Raw genomic sequence first — 15,670 nt, 5'->3', positions numbered from 1 at the left:
ATATCTTGAACTGTGACTGCTACTTGAAGGCTTTCTCTCGCCTATGACATATACCATACTGATCAGAGCTTCTCTTTCATAGGATCTTCCTACAAATAGGAAGGACTTCACATATTCAAAGAAAACCCTAACTTACAAAACCACATGTGCGACTATGGCACAAAAGGATTCATTGCTGATTTCTAGAAATAGTATTTCCCTTATAATTCATCTCTAAATTATTAACTACCCAAGGCCATGGAATAGAGGTAGGAAACATAAGAAGCTACTATCAATTGAAAATAATCAGGATTAAAATATCTACGACTGTATATTATTCCAAGGGGAAATATGATTCCATTTTTATGAGCCAGGTACAAGATCTATCCCACTGAGGTATAAAAACAATGATTTCTTAACTGTCAAATCCAATAGCCTTTTCTTTTTTTTTTTTTTAAAGCAATCGGGGTTAAGTAACTTGCTCAAGGTTACACGGCCAGTTATTTCTGGGTGTGGTGCTGAGTATCTGAGCCCAGATTTGATCCAGGTCATCCCAACACTGGAGCCGGTGCTCTTACTCGCTGAGCCACCTGGCCACCCCTAAGCAATTGGGGTTAAGTAACTTGCTCAAGGTTACACGGCCAGGTGTTTCTGGGTGGGTGCTAAGTGTCTGAGCTCGGGATTCGATCTCCAGGTCTTCTCAACACTGGAGCCGGTGCTCTTACTCGCTGTGCTACCTGGCTGCCCCATCCAATAGCCTTTTCTCAATCCTCATCTTTCATACCACCCTGCTGCCTTTGACAGCTGATCTCCTATTTGATACTTTCTTCTCTAGGTTTTTGGGACACCATTCTCTTGGTTCTCCTTCTAGCTACTGGCTCACTCCTTTGCTGGATCATCTTCCAGTTCATTCCTATACGTAGGTGTCCCACAGGATCCTGTCCTGGACCCTCTTCTCTTCTTCCTCTATACTACTTCACTTGATTTCATTAGCTCCCGTGGATTTAATTATCATCTCTATGCTGATGAGTCTCAAATCTTCCTATTCTGCCCTAACCTCTCTGCAGACTTCCACCGCACGCCTCCAAATACCTTTCAGACATCTCCAACTCAATGGGCCAAACTGAACTCATTGTCTCTTCCCCTAAATCCTCCCCCCTCCACTACATCCCTATTAGCTGTTAAGAGCAACCTGACCCTCCCAGTCCCAGGACAATTCCTCCCTGTGTCACCCCCCATATGCAGCCAAAGTCTATCAACTTCACCTTTATAGCATCTCTCAAATACATCCTCCTCTTCTCGATACTGCCATATGATCCTGGTGCAGGCCCACATCACTTCACACTTGCACAACTGCCACTGCCTGCTGGTGGGTCTGCCTATTTCAAATTTCTCCCACACTGTTCCTTAGCTGCCAGAGGGTTCTCCTAAAGCACAGGCCAACCATATCACTCCAGGATCAAATACAGAAGACTATCTTGAACATTCAAAACCTTCATAACCTAATCCCCACTGCCTACTTTTCCAGGCTTCTTATAGTTTACTCTTTGCCTTATACTATTCAATTCATATAAACACTGGCTTCCTTCTTATATCACCAAAAAAAATTTCATCTCTAGGCTCCTGGCATTTTCTCTGGTTGTCCCCTATCACTTCTCACCCCTACCTAGAAGTTTCCCTGGCTTCCTTCAAGTCCCAACTAAAATTCCATCTTCTAGAGGAAGCCTTTCTCAATTCTTCTTAATTCTAGTGCCTTCCCTCTTTCAATGCTATTTTTCCTACATATAGTTTGTATGTATTTGTTTATTGTCTCCTCCATTAGATTTTGAGCATTCTGAGGGCAGGGACTGTCTTTTTTATATACCCAGAGCTTAGCACAATAGTTGGTTGGCACATAGTAGGCACTTAATATATATAATAATTAATAACTGACTTTAATATAAGACATTGAAGTTTGCAAAGGATTTCAAATAGTTATTTCATTTAAGTTTAACAATCATAAGAATATTCAGATAAAGAAACTGAAGTAAGTTAAGCATCCTGTCAAAATCACACAATTAGACTTCAAAGTGTGACTTTACATTCAGGTCTTCCTACCTCCAATTCCCAATATTCTGTCCAATGGGCAATAATGGTCCTCATATGAAAAAAAACAGCACCATTTTCATGAAACATCAACTCACTACAAGTTTTTAAAAAACAACATAACCCCTTCTTGTAGAGCACTCTAATTCGACTAATCTGTTTTCTAGCCCTAGTAATACATTACCTAATTATAGGATCTTCAATCAATCAACTAGTATTTATTACAGTATCTCCTATGCTAAGCATTATGCCTAGACTAGGGATGCAAAGATTAATAAAAACCCAATCAATACCTTCCCTAAAGGAGCTTACATTTGACTTTAGACAACAAGCAGAATGACTACTCTTATTTCTATAGTATTTTAAAAATTAAAAAAGCACCATTCTTATAACACTGTCAAGCATTATTATTTTCATCTGATAGAGGTGGAAGTCTTAGAGAAGTTAAGTGGTCATGCCTGGATTCAAACAGAGGCTTTTGGAATCCATATACAAATCTCTTTCCATGATGCCACATTGTCTCTAGTAAAGCATTATTAACATTTATATTTCACTTTAGGAAATTTAACATCTTTGGAATTCAATTTCTTCAGTCATGAAAAAGGTTAGATTAAATGAACTCAAAAGTCTCCTTTAATGCCAAAATTCTATTATACAGCATAGCAGATGGGGTGCTACCTAAAAAGTTAGAAACACCACCCTGCAGGCTAATTCCATTATATAAGACTTTGATATAACCTTATGACACAAAAACAGCATACCATCTCTCTTCCACCTGGCACAGGTTAGAAGTTAAGAGACAAGAGGCTTCTCCTTCCCATTTTTAGTCAAACATTAAATGCTCCTAGTATCTGCTAGATAATATTTCACTGGTCTGCTAGAGTACCTATAATAGGACCATCAGCCTGTCATATTAAAGCCTTAGATAGCCATACAAATCTGAAAAAAAATCATTTCAATCAGTATTAGGCACTAAATGCTAATTCTGGGAATATAAAAATAAAGATAAAAAAATCAGAGTCCCTCAAGAAGCTTATATTGGTCGAACAAGCTGTGGCCCAGAGAAGAACACTGCATATAGTAACAACAGTACTGTTTTAAGAACAACTTTCAGTGACTAAGTCATTTTGACTAGTATAAATACCCAAATTAACTACAAAGGACATATGAAGGAAGATACTATCTGCATCCAGAGAAAGAACTGATAAATAGATGTATGTATGGAATGGTTTTACACACACACACACACACACACACACACACACACTCTTATGTCTAATGGTAGCCATCTTGGGGCAGAGAGGGAAGAAAAAGTTACATAACTTTAATATATATTTAAAAGGAACAACAAGTTGTACACAATAGATTTGCAGTTTCATGTACAATCATCTTTTTTCTATTATTATCTTTTATTTCTATGTTATAGAAGAGCTTGTTTTATTTCTTAAGTTCAGAATATTTTTTTAAAAAAGAAGCTTATATTGTAATGGGGAAACAACATGCACAAATAATTTTATAAAAGAGAAATGCAAAATAGATAACAGGTAAGATTAGAGGAGAAGGTGCTGGTGATTGAAAAGGTGGGAAAGGCCTCTTAAAAGAGGTAGTGCTTGAACTCTGAACTAAGATGTCAAGGAAACCAGGGATTTTAACAGGTAAAGATGAGGAAGAAGAGCATTCTGGGCATGGGGCATAGTCAGTATAGAAGATATCATATGGTATAGGAGATACTATACTGGAAGATGGGTCAAGAGCAACAAAAAGATTTATACGGCTATAATATAACATGCATGAAGGAACATCATGGGACCAGAAAAATAGGGAGGGTGCAGGCTATTAAGAGCTTTAAATGCTAAGCAGAAGAATTTATATTTAATTCTTAAGGTGATATGGAACCAGTGATAATTATGGAGGAGGGAGGTGGAGAGACACGCAGATATTAAAATGATCAGATCGGGACTTTGGGAAAATCACTTTATCAGCTGTATGGAAGAGAGAAGTAGGGAGAGACGTGATGCAGTGAGACTAATTAGGAAGCTACTGCAATGGTCCAAGGCAGAAGTAATAAGAGCTCGAATTAGGGTAGTAGTTGGGTAGGTAGTACAAGGGCATAGAAATGAGAGAGAGGTAGAAATAAAAAAATTTAGCCACCAAATGAATATATGGGGAAGTCACATTGAGTTAGATAAAGATATAAAGAAACAGAGAGGTAGAGTGAGACAGAAAGAGAGAAACCAGCACTGGATTTATAGATTTGGGAGTAATTTGCATAGAGTTGATAAATAAACCCATGGGACTAGATGTTTACAAAATGAAAGAATATGGAAAGAAAAGAGAGAAGGTCTAGAATAGAGTCTTAGGGCACACCTACAATGAGTGAGCATGACATGACATTCAGAAAAGGATACTGAAAATGAGTGATGAGACGAGGGGAAATGAGAGGGAGCGCTGTTATGAAAATTCAAAAATTAGAAAGTATCCAGGAGGAGAAGGTGGTCAACATTGTCAAATGTTGCAGAGAAGTCATGAAGAATAATGATTAAGAAAAAACCATTAGATTTGTCAATTTGGAAATCATTTTTAACTCAGGAGGCCAGGTTCAGTTTAATGATGAGGTCAGAAGCCTGATTGCAAAGGGTTTGGAGGAGAGTAAATAGAGGCACTAAGTTTAAGTACAGAATTTTTTTTCAAGGAGTTTAACCAAGAGGAAGCAAGGTATTGGATAACAGCTAGTGGAGGTGGTAAGATCTAGTGAGGTATACTTTTTAAAGGATCAGGGAGTCTGGGATGTATTTGTAGGCAGCAACAGGGAAAGAATCAGCAGCAGAGGTAGTAGTAGTAGTAATAATAATAATACTGCCAAAAATAACAATAGCTACCATTTGTAGAATGCTTTAAGGTTTGCAAACTGCTTTATAAATATTTCATTTGTCCTCACAACCAAGCTGGGAGACAGGTGATATTATTAGTGCCATTGTACAGATGAGGAAACTGAGGCAAACACTGATAAGTAACTCACCCAAGGTCACACAGTTATTAAATGTCAGAGTCCAGATTTGGACCTGTGACTTCCTGACTCCCAGTCCAGTCTTCTTATATTGTATTTATTGCCCCAGTCACCTGCCTCATGGAAACTTCTAAATAGGTAAAGGATTGAAAAATACAGAAAGAAGTTGGTGACTACTGTTGAAGAAAACAAGAGGGGAGGGGATCAAGGATATATATAAAGAGATTGTATTGAGCAAAGAGAAGAATCAATTTTTCATCGTTCTGCAATGATGGAGGAGAGGGGAGGAGATGAAGTGATAAGAGAGTTTGAAACAAAGGGCCCATTTTTTCTTGGTGAAGTATAATACAAGATCTTCAGCTAGGGAGTGGAACGGGGAGGGATAAGTGTGTACTGTGGGGAGTCTTAGGAGAGACAATTTGGAACAATCTCTATGGTGAACTGGAGAGGGAAACAGAAAAAAGAACTGCATTGCTATATATTGCTATAGGGAGAGGCCAGTAGAGATTACATATCCTAAATCTGTTGTGGACAAAGTTATCAGTTTTATGACTTCCAGATAAAATCAACAACACATAAGGAGCAAATGAGGCAAAGTAGTTCACAGTTAAAGTTTGGTAAGCATGAACAGCAACAGGACTAGGAAGAAAGGAATCCAGGAGTAGAGGACAGTTAGAACTGAACTAGTATGCCCACAGGTCAGAGATGGGAAGGGATGAGAACTGAGGCAGAGCAGGGATGATGGCGGCCTCTACAAACTTCACACTTAAGAATATCTTATCATGATATAACTGAAACAAGATGGCAGAGTAGAAGCAGGACCTCCCTGCTGCTCTGGCTTCCACCTTCCCCAATCCATGTAAAAAGGGGACCCTGAACAAACTTTGGAGATGCAGAACCCACAAAATGACACAGAGAAGCTAACCTCCTTCTGAAGACAGCCCGGCAGGCCGACAGGAAGTGGCCAGCACAGCGCTCTGGGAGCTGAGCCCAGACACACACCAAGGCTTTAGCCCCAGGGTGGGCCTGACCAGCCACCTGCCAGAGGGACTCCAGATCAGCAGCAGCTGTGGCCATTTCCAGATTTATCAACACAAAGATGCTAAGAACAAAGTGAGAGGTCAGTGCAGTCTGGACTTTGGGACCAGTAGTCTGGAGTGCGTCAGCTTCTGCCCCCAGGGTGAGAAGCCTCTGAGACCCCCGGCACAGCCAGTGCCACATGGCAGCTTCAGCTCCTGGCCTGCAGACTGTAGGGGGACCAAGAAACCAGTGTGAGGGGTAATTGCTCTTGCTTTAACCTGCTTGGATCTATACTGCAGTCTAGGGTAGAAGTCCTGGGGTGTGTGTCCAGCTTGCCAGAGTGTGTGGAGGCCTCAGAGAGGGCACCCAACTAATACCTCCAGCAGCTGAGAAAACCCCAGCGTTTGGGACGAAAGCTCCCCCATCTGGTGGCAGAGTCCTACTGCGGCAAAAAGCCCAGGGGCCAAGTGACTGAGGGGCTACATGAACAGAGAAAGGAAGCAAAACAAACAGAAAATTCCAACATTAGACTCCTATTTTGCGGACAAAAAGGAGCAAAGCATGGAACAGGAGGAAGACAGTGAAGTCAGAACCCCTGCACCAAAAGCTTCAAAGGATAATATGAGCTGGTTACAGGCCATGGAGGACTTTAAGAAGCAGATAAGAGAAGTGGAGGAAAAATTGGGAAGAGAAATAAGAATGATGCAAGAAAATTACATAATGAGAGTCAACAGCCTGACTGAGGAAAATAACACATTAATAAACAGACTAACTTAATTTCATATGAAATTAAATAATGTATTATTAGAGAGAGATACAATGGGAAATATATATAAGAACAAAAGATATCAATAAAATTTCTTTTTTTTTAATATTCAACATACCTCACCCAAATAAACTTTTAATCACTAAGACTCAGTATCTGAGCTCTAAAGGAACAACTCATACAATATTTAAGGTTTGAAAAAATGTTTTATAAATATTTCATTTATCCTCACAACCAAGCTGGGAATTAGGTGTTATTATTTTCCCATTAGTCCCCTCATTTCATAATTTACATTACTTGCAATCAGTCCCATTAGTTCTCTGATATGAAGGAGAGCAAAGTCTTAAAAAAAAAAGAGGGTAGTATTGTTAAGAACTATTTTTTCAGTATATAGTATCCATTAAAATTAATTCTAACTTGTGAAAATGAAACATTGTTTCTGTATTCAAATGATAAGTAGCAACTAACGCTATTCTCAAGTTTTCAGCACATGATACTCCAGAAGATATGTATAATAACATAAAATTGGCTCTATCCACATCACCTGCTACAGTGCCAGGCATATAGTAGGCACTTAATAAAGGCTTGTTGATTAACTGATTGATCTATACACGTACTCTTACTTCCAACATGTTTATAATCTGAGTAAGACTTTAAAACTGAAATAGCTATTAAAAGTAAAAATTACTTTTCATCACATTATTACAGCTAGAAACATTTTTGGAGATTTTTTTGTTTTAAAAGCTGAATTGCAGCCATGATGGGTAGTAAACAGAGGGCTACAGGATTCCCAGCTATGATGACTACCTGAAAAATACAAGCAGACATTTCCCACATACCTATTCCAGAATCTAAAAAATTATACTAAGAGAAGTAATGATTAAGAAATACAGTGAAAAAGTAGTGACTTCATCCACTGCAGAACTGCACCAAAATTCAGTCAGAATTCCAAAGCCATGAGAAAAGGGGCTGTCAGAAAAGGCATCACAAATTCTCAGAAATATCAGCATCCCAGCCTAACCAGAGAACAATTAGAGCCAAATGTACCTAGCTGTCAAGGCTGCATCTGTAGGCAGTAGGAACAGAGAGCTCCCATGAAAAAGCCCCAAGGTGGTCAGAAACCCACAAAGGGAACCTTGGAAAGCATAAGATACAGCAGTAACCAGTGTGGACACAGCAGCACATCTACCAGAGTATTGCATGACCCAGAGGCCCCTAATACTGTTCTGAAATGCCACCGGCTATCCCGAAAACTCAGCACACTGAACATTAAAAATCCAGGCAGGTGTAACTTTGGGAGGTGGAGGTCAGTGCAGAAATCCAGGGTGAGCCACTCACCCAAAAGCACAGGAAGAAGTGGAACCAGACCCTGGTATGCTGGTATTCCTCAGTATAGGAATCAAGGCTGGACAGAAGTAAATCAAAGAAAATTCCCACCACTATAAAAAATTGTTGTAGATGCCCCAAAATTCCACCTCAGAGAAAGAAATTTTGTGACAACTGCAAGAAGAAACTTTTTTTTTAAAAAAGAGAATTTTCTGCAAAGAAGAAATGAAACAAGAATTAAAATAATCAAGAAAAAAAGCTCTAGAGGAGAGAAGTGACTGGAAGAATAGGTTAAAACAGAAAAGTGGTAACTTACTCACTCAGTAAACTCCCTGCAAATTACAAGAGACCAAACAGGAACCAATGACTCCATGAAAAAGCAAAAAAATACCAGAAGACAATTAAAGGGCTGAAAAAATAGAGAAAAACATAAGGTATCACCTATGAAAAATGATTTGGCCTTGAAAATAGGTCGAGAGACAATTTTTAAAAATTAGACTCCTTAAGAACTATAATAAAAAGTCTGAATATATTTCAATAAATCATAAAAACTGCTGAGATCTATTAGAAAAAACCAGGGTTAAATGAAAACTGAAAAATCCACTGAGAACCTCCTAAAAACAAAAAACAACAAAAATCCAGGAACATGTTAGCCAAAATCCAGAACTTCCATGTCAAAGACAAAATTCTGTAAGCATCCAAAAAGGAGTTCAAGTACCAACGAACCATAGTCAGAATGATACTAGAGGGCTTCACCCCAAATCTCTTAAAGGTATAAAGATGAAATTACTTACATGTAGGAGAAAGATTTTCCCTTTTATCTTTCATTTCCTGCAATCTCTTTTCCATTGCATTACACTGATCTTTAATTTTAGCTGTGGGGCTATATATCAATGAACCATCAGCTTCAAACAATAGAATTGGTATATCATTATCTGGAAAAAAAATCAAATTGATAAACTTTCTATTTTAGACACCTTCACACTTAAAGAATATGGTATCATTCAAGGATGTATAACTGATACAGGTAAATATTTCTTAAAAATTAGGTTCTCTCCTCTATTCATACCAATTCGTTCATGGCAATTTTTTTTTACTGTCTTTAATTTACTACATTTGTTATTTCCTGCATAACTTCTCCTGCATAATCCCTATCCACAACCTCTGACTATACTGCTATCTATAGATATCCCCCACTAAATTAATGAATTCCTTAAGTTTCTCATTATATTTATGCCATTTTCTGTTAAATCACAAATTTTTGCTCAAGATCAGTACTTCTTGAGCTTCCTAGTTTTGAGTGTCTCATATCTCACCTCCTCCACTTTGTCAGATTTTATGTCAGACTCAAAAGTTTTTGGGGTTTTTTTTGCCTTTTTGGAGGGCAGTTGGGGTTAAGTAACTTGCCCAAGGTTACACAGCTAGTTTTTTTTGTGTGGGTGTTAAGTGTCTGAGGCCAGAACCGAACTCGGGTCCTCCTGACTCTGGGCAGGCACTTTACTCACTGCACCACCTAGCCATCCCTGAAAAGTTATTTTTAAAAATGTAATAACCTCCATTTAGGACATTAGCCACAACTAAATTCTTAATCATCACATTGGACATTAACAGTTAATACAAAAGCAATCTAATAATCTGCTGGTAATTGTTTCCCAGCAATACATCATTACATAATAATCAGACTTTTCAATGTTTAGCTGCATTTCCCACACAATGACACATGGACAAAATCTGAAATTAAAAATCAGCAAATTAGACAATGGGAAATGGAAAAAGAGAAGGCAGCTGGTGAGGTGGGAAGAGGAAAAAGAAAAGTGAGGCAGCTAAATATTTTTTTTTAAATCCTTAGATTTGAAAGCAAGAAACCTAGCTATCATCTAGCCCTCATTCTTTCAATTAGCTTCAGTCACTTAACAGCTGTAGGCATTAATTCCTTCATCTGTCAAAAATTTATACTTCTTAAATTTTCTGATTATCTCTAATTATGCTATATGCTAATTATAAGCTTATAACAGGTCTGGGTAACATGGTAAAGTAGAAGGAAATTGGATTTGGAGTCTGAGAATCAGATCCCTTTCTCTACTACTTTTGACCTATGTGAATTCAGTTTACTTATCTGGGCCTTTGTTTCTTTAACTATAAAATGAAGGAGTTGATCTAGATTGTCTCTCTAGTCCCTTCCAGCTCTAAACCTAATAGTCCAAAACTTTATAAGCTCTAAACTTTATAGTACTTTTATAGGCTTTCGGCTCCAAAACTTTTTAGTTTGGATGAATGAAAATTCATCACACAAAAGTGTGAATGAAGATTGAAGTTGATGGAAAAACATCAACACGTATAATGCTTTAAGAATTGTTTCCTCCATAAAAAGAACACTGTATGAAAAAACTCATATTGAATTTATGATACAGTATTATATTTTTGGCACTATGTTTTAACATGTTGAGAAGAGCAAAGTATCACTAACACTTGCAGTTTTTAATATTTTGACTGTTAAAATTTTATCAGAAAATCCTCTTTACATTATTTTATTTTGTTATAAGCATATTATTTCCTATTATTGTCTAAATTTTTTTTCCCCAAAAACTTTGCGACAACCATTAATAAGCATTTTTGGAAACTGGACAATTACCTTTTCTTCTCTCCATCTTCTCCACTATAATAAATGAGATGATAACAATAACAATAATAGTTAACATTTATACCATGGTTTAAGTTTTGCAAAGTGCTTCATAAAACTGAGGCTGAGAGAAGTGAAGTGATTTGTCCAAGGTCACACTGTTAGTGTGTGTGTGAGGCAGGATCTGACCTCGTATTTCCTGACTTCAAGTTCAGGACTATATCCACCATTCCACTTAGCTATCTCTTAATATACCCTATCAAATACATTGCTGAATTCTAGGTAAACTAGATCTATACATATTCTCTTGATCTACTAGTTAAGCAATCATGAAAAATGGAAATAAGGTTAGTCTGGCATGACCATTTCTTGATGAAGTCATATTGGCTTTTTTTTTTGTAATCACCATTTCCCTTTCTATATGTTCTTTAAGCATTTCTTTAATGATCTATTCTAGAATATTCCCAAGAAATAAACTCAAGTTCTCGGGTTTATAGGTGGAAGCCTCTATTCCTTTTCTTATAGTGTGATTCCTCTTCAATTCCACATGAATCTTTCAAACATCACTAAAAATGGCTCAACAACCATACATAACAGCTATTTTGGTACCCAGGGATAGAATTCAATTGGGATACACTCTACTGACAGTGGGTTTGAATCAACTTCAAATACAAAGGGCAGCATATTATGAAACAATTTACCTATGGCTGTTTTTTGACTATTCAGCTCATTAGCCATTTTCTCAATTTTCTTTTGAAGTCTTCTATCATTTTCTGGTGTTCGAGGAATAAAATCTTTTGGTTGCATGCACTTTCGCTGTAAAAAATAGGATAATATTAACTACCATTTTTATATAATACCTGGTTAATATGGAAAATAACCCTTTTACATATATTTATGTTTCTAAAGCAAGCATGTTATTTGCTGTAGTAATTCTGAATGAAAAGATAACTATAGGTACTCCCTTATATTAAAAAAAAAACTTTATATGGTCCATGTTGTGTTACATTTGACTATGATGATTATGTATATTATTGAATTAAGCAGATAATTTTTTGAAGAATAAACATAAGACATAAGGATTGCATTAGCTTTTCATAGGAAGGATATCATTAATTATAAAAACCATAAGAATGGACACATTTGCATACTATCTTTTACCACTACTCCTAAAATCACCTTCTTATAGATAGGAGATGGTATGATTTTTTCCAATCACTTTTTTATATATTGTTGCTACCCTTTTTCAACTTGTGCTATTTTCACATTTCCCATTAGATCCTATCTTCTTATAGAACAGAAATTAAATTTTATCCTTTCTGTGAAACTCCTCATAATATCCTGTATATTTTATACTGTATTGAAATAAAGTCACCCTCTCTCTCTCCTTCCTATTCAGAGCCATCCTTTAACCTACAGAAACGTTGGCAGAGGAGAGTGTTTTGTGACATAAGGAAAGACACACAAGGCAAAAACTAAGCATTGGTAAAGAGAAGATGTTGCCAATTCACAGCAACGTTTAAGTGTAAAAGAGCCTTCTTCATCACAATTAGCTGAAGGATATGGGAGTGGGGTAACCTTAAACCAAAGAGCTTTGACTTAAAGTGAAATAAATATAAGGGAGATATGGTGACTTTCTTCTAAAAGAGAATTCTGTAAGTACCACTACTGTGCCTTTTATTGGCAAAAAGTTCCTGTTCCCTATTTTTTTTTAATAGAGTTCAGAGATTAGAATGGAGACTTATTGAATAGTCCCTTCCCATCCTGGATCAGGATCTCCAATTTAAAAGGAATGTTACCAAAGTAATGTTACCAAAATGCAAAACAAATAAACAAAAAACACCCTAGAGAAATAAAAGATCTCTGTGCACTATCTGCCGCAATACCTACTGATACTAGTTTTCTCTTAATCACTTTATCTTCAACGTTGTTAACACCCTCCAGCCTCTGGCTCAAATCAGCATGAGATCAAAAATAAAATATACAGAATAACTTCAAGTGAATTTAAATCATATCTAAATATGTTCTCTGTGAGTATAAAATGTAAAATAGGTATGTTCACAATTACAAGAAGTATGCACATTCAACTTACATATTGTTATATACTCACCTTTTTTTTAATTAGACTTGGTAATCCTTCATTAGTGTTGACTGCAGGAAATAAAGACTCATCAACACGTACACCAGTTAACCTGCATCTGTATAATAAATTTTATAACTCATTATTACCCTTCAATGAAAATGAATTCCTATTACATTCAAAGTGTTCAAATCACAACTATAACAATTAAAGCAATATAAACAAGGCAGCATGGATAGAAAGCCCCCAAATCGGGAAAAACTGGGTTTAAATAAATCTCAGCTCTGACACGTACTGGCTGTGTGACAAGTCACTGAAATTCTCAGTTCTAGGCTACAAGTTCTCAAAGTGTTGTCTGAGGACCCTTAAATGTCCCAGGGACCCAGGGGGTGTGTGAGGTCAAAATTAATTTCATAATAAAACTAAGATATTGTTTGCCTTTTTCATTCTCATTCTCTTAACAATTGTACAGAGGCGTTTTCCAGAGGGCCACATGACCTCTGAATTAAAGATTTTGGTGCAAACATGAAGAAAGAGTTAAAATCTTGACTATAAAATTGTACTTTTGCCTAACAAACGGAAGATTCTACAGACATGGCTGGACTTGACATTTGCTTGTATTCACCCAGTATCAGCACCAAATAATCACAAAGATGATGTGTTATGTGAATGCTTGGCAATAAACACAAATGGTGCTGAAATATGAAGACAGTCAAATAATTTCACTTGGATCACTTGGTTTATCCTTAAACAACTGTGTTGACATTTACACCGATGGTGCAAAATGGTGGGTAAAACAGTGCCTTTGCACGAATCAGGTAATTGCATGAAAAAGGTAATAACCAAACTATGAGTTATCGTTGCATTCTTTACCAACAGACACTCAAATTAAAAAAAAAAATACCAGTTTTACTTAATATCCTTGATGAAGCAATAAAAATGATTAATTGTATTAAGCCTTAGTTTCAGTTTTTGCATGATGAAAGTCCTTGTGCAATTGTCTGAGTTGTGAGCTGAAGGAGCCACTTTTTTCATGGAATACAATTTTTACTTGAAAGAATGACTTACCACCTAAGATTATTTAGACTTGGGTATCTGGCACATATTTTCTCAGAAACAAATGAAAAGGACCTGTCATATCAAGTAAAATAGCTGACAGTATTAGTTGCTAACAGTAACATTCAAGCTTTCAAATGAAAATCAGATTTTTGGAAACCTTGTATCTATCATTCCCAAAACTTAAAGATTTTTATGATGAGATAGAGGCAATATAAATACTGTATAATGAAATGTGTCAATATTTGGAAGATCTCCATAACTCAACAAACCAATATTTTCCAAATGACCAATGCATGATATTACAAAATCATGCCTGGATAAAAGATCCACTCAAAGTGTTATACCAATCAAACTACCAAGGCAAAAAGTAGAAGATAGACCAATAGAGAATAGTGAATCAAAATTCACTGACATGGAATAGTGAATCAAAAATTCACTGATATGGTTTCAGACCCCACATTGCAACTAAGCTTTAAAAAAAAAACCCATTTATAAAGTTTTAGTATAGTATCAAAGAAGAAGAAAAGAAATTATTTGAAAAGACTATTTAAATATTCCTCCCTTTTCAACTATACTTGTGTGAGGCTAAATCTTCTTCACATAATTCAACCAAAACAACACAGTGCAAAAGATGTAATGCAGAAACAGATATGAAAATGCAACTGTGTTCTATTATTTGTTGTTCAGTCATTCAGTCATGTCCAACTCTCCTTGAAAGTTGGCAAAAACACTGGAACGGTGTGTCATTTCATCTTCTGGTTCATTTTACAGATGAGGAAAATAAGACACACGTGGTTAAGTGACTTGCCCAGGATCACATAGACAGTAAGTGTCCGAGGTAAGGCATGAACTCAGGCTTCCTGCCTCCACGGCAGCACTCTTTCCACTACACCACCTGGCTTCTCCATTCATGAGATTTCAAAAAATGTAAAACAATGTCATTCCTGTCACTAAATGTTTTTTTTGTTTTGGAAAATACAGTTATTTCTCCACAAAAATTTAAGTTTACATGAATAGGTTTTATCAGTTATTTTTTAATGAATTAAACATTAAATTTTTTTATCTGTTTTAATGTCAAGAGTGGTAGAGAGCAACAGACATAATCCACATTAACAAAAGCCTTTTGAGTCTTCAATAATTTCTAAGAAATTAAAAGATGTCCTGAGACAAAAAAGTTTGAGAACTAATGCTCTGGGCAACTCTCTAAGAATACAAAATGCAAAGAGAGTGATGGCTTGAGTTGGTAGAGACTGTCCTTATCTAGGAACTCCCTAAACCACCGAAATCACAGGCCTAGTCACTATCACTATATATGTCATTTAAAATATTTCCTTGAAACATAATTATAATTTGACAGCCATGCAGTCATCTCAAGTAATATATTACACATATATGCATATTACAAATATATACATATATATTTATTTCAAGATTAGTAGTTTGAACTGGTAGAGGTGTAAATGCAGCAACAGACTCAGGTAATTTGCAACCCAGTGGTACTCCTTATGTAAGTAAGGGTATTCAGTAGTATTCATTATTTAAATAAGGGTATGCAACCAACTAGACACATCAAAACCTAAACTCTCTTTCACTAAACACAAGTTCCCTCTGAACTCTTCTATTTCTCTTAATAATATAATAATATTCTTCAAAAATCAAAATCCTAGTAATATCCTTGATTACTTCCTTTCCCCAAACATGAAATCACCAAGTTCTATCAGCTCTCTC

The 15,670-nt window shown here is 36.4% G+C and overlaps 1 protein-coding gene across 3 annotated transcripts in view; it reads right to left on the bottom strand.

Moving 5' to 3' along the window:
• The window catches only part of MCPH1 (microcephalin 1), a 389,489-nt gene that overhangs the window by 331,284 nt on the left and 42,535 nt on the right, over positions 1 to 15,670 (bottom strand). For all 3 annotated transcript variants that reach the window (XM_069065409.1, XM_069065408.1, XM_069065410.1), the window contains 3 exons: positions 12,914 to 13,001; positions 11,505 to 11,619; positions 8,978 to 9,118 (listed from right to left, as the gene is read on the bottom strand). In XM_069065409.1, coding sequence (XP_068921510.1) covers positions 8,978 to 9,118; positions 11,505 to 11,610 — 247 coding nt within the window. In that variant the 5' untranslated portion in view covers positions 11,611 to 11,619; positions 12,914 to 13,001. The remainder of the gene's footprint in view (positions 1 to 8,977; positions 9,119 to 11,504; positions 11,620 to 12,913; positions 13,002 to 15,670) is intronic.

The sequence above is a fragment of the Petaurus breviceps genome, unplaced genomic scaffold, assembly GCF_028583685.1.
Source record: "Petaurus breviceps papuanus isolate PSGF00001 unplaced genomic scaffold, PetGlider_PUasm1.0 90686, whole genome shotgun sequence".
NCBI lineage: Eukaryota > Metazoa > Chordata > Mammalia > Diprotodontia > Petauridae > Petaurus > Petaurus breviceps.
The sequence above is the reverse complement of the archived record's forward strand: the minus strand, read 5'-3'. Positions and strand labels throughout refer to the sequence as shown.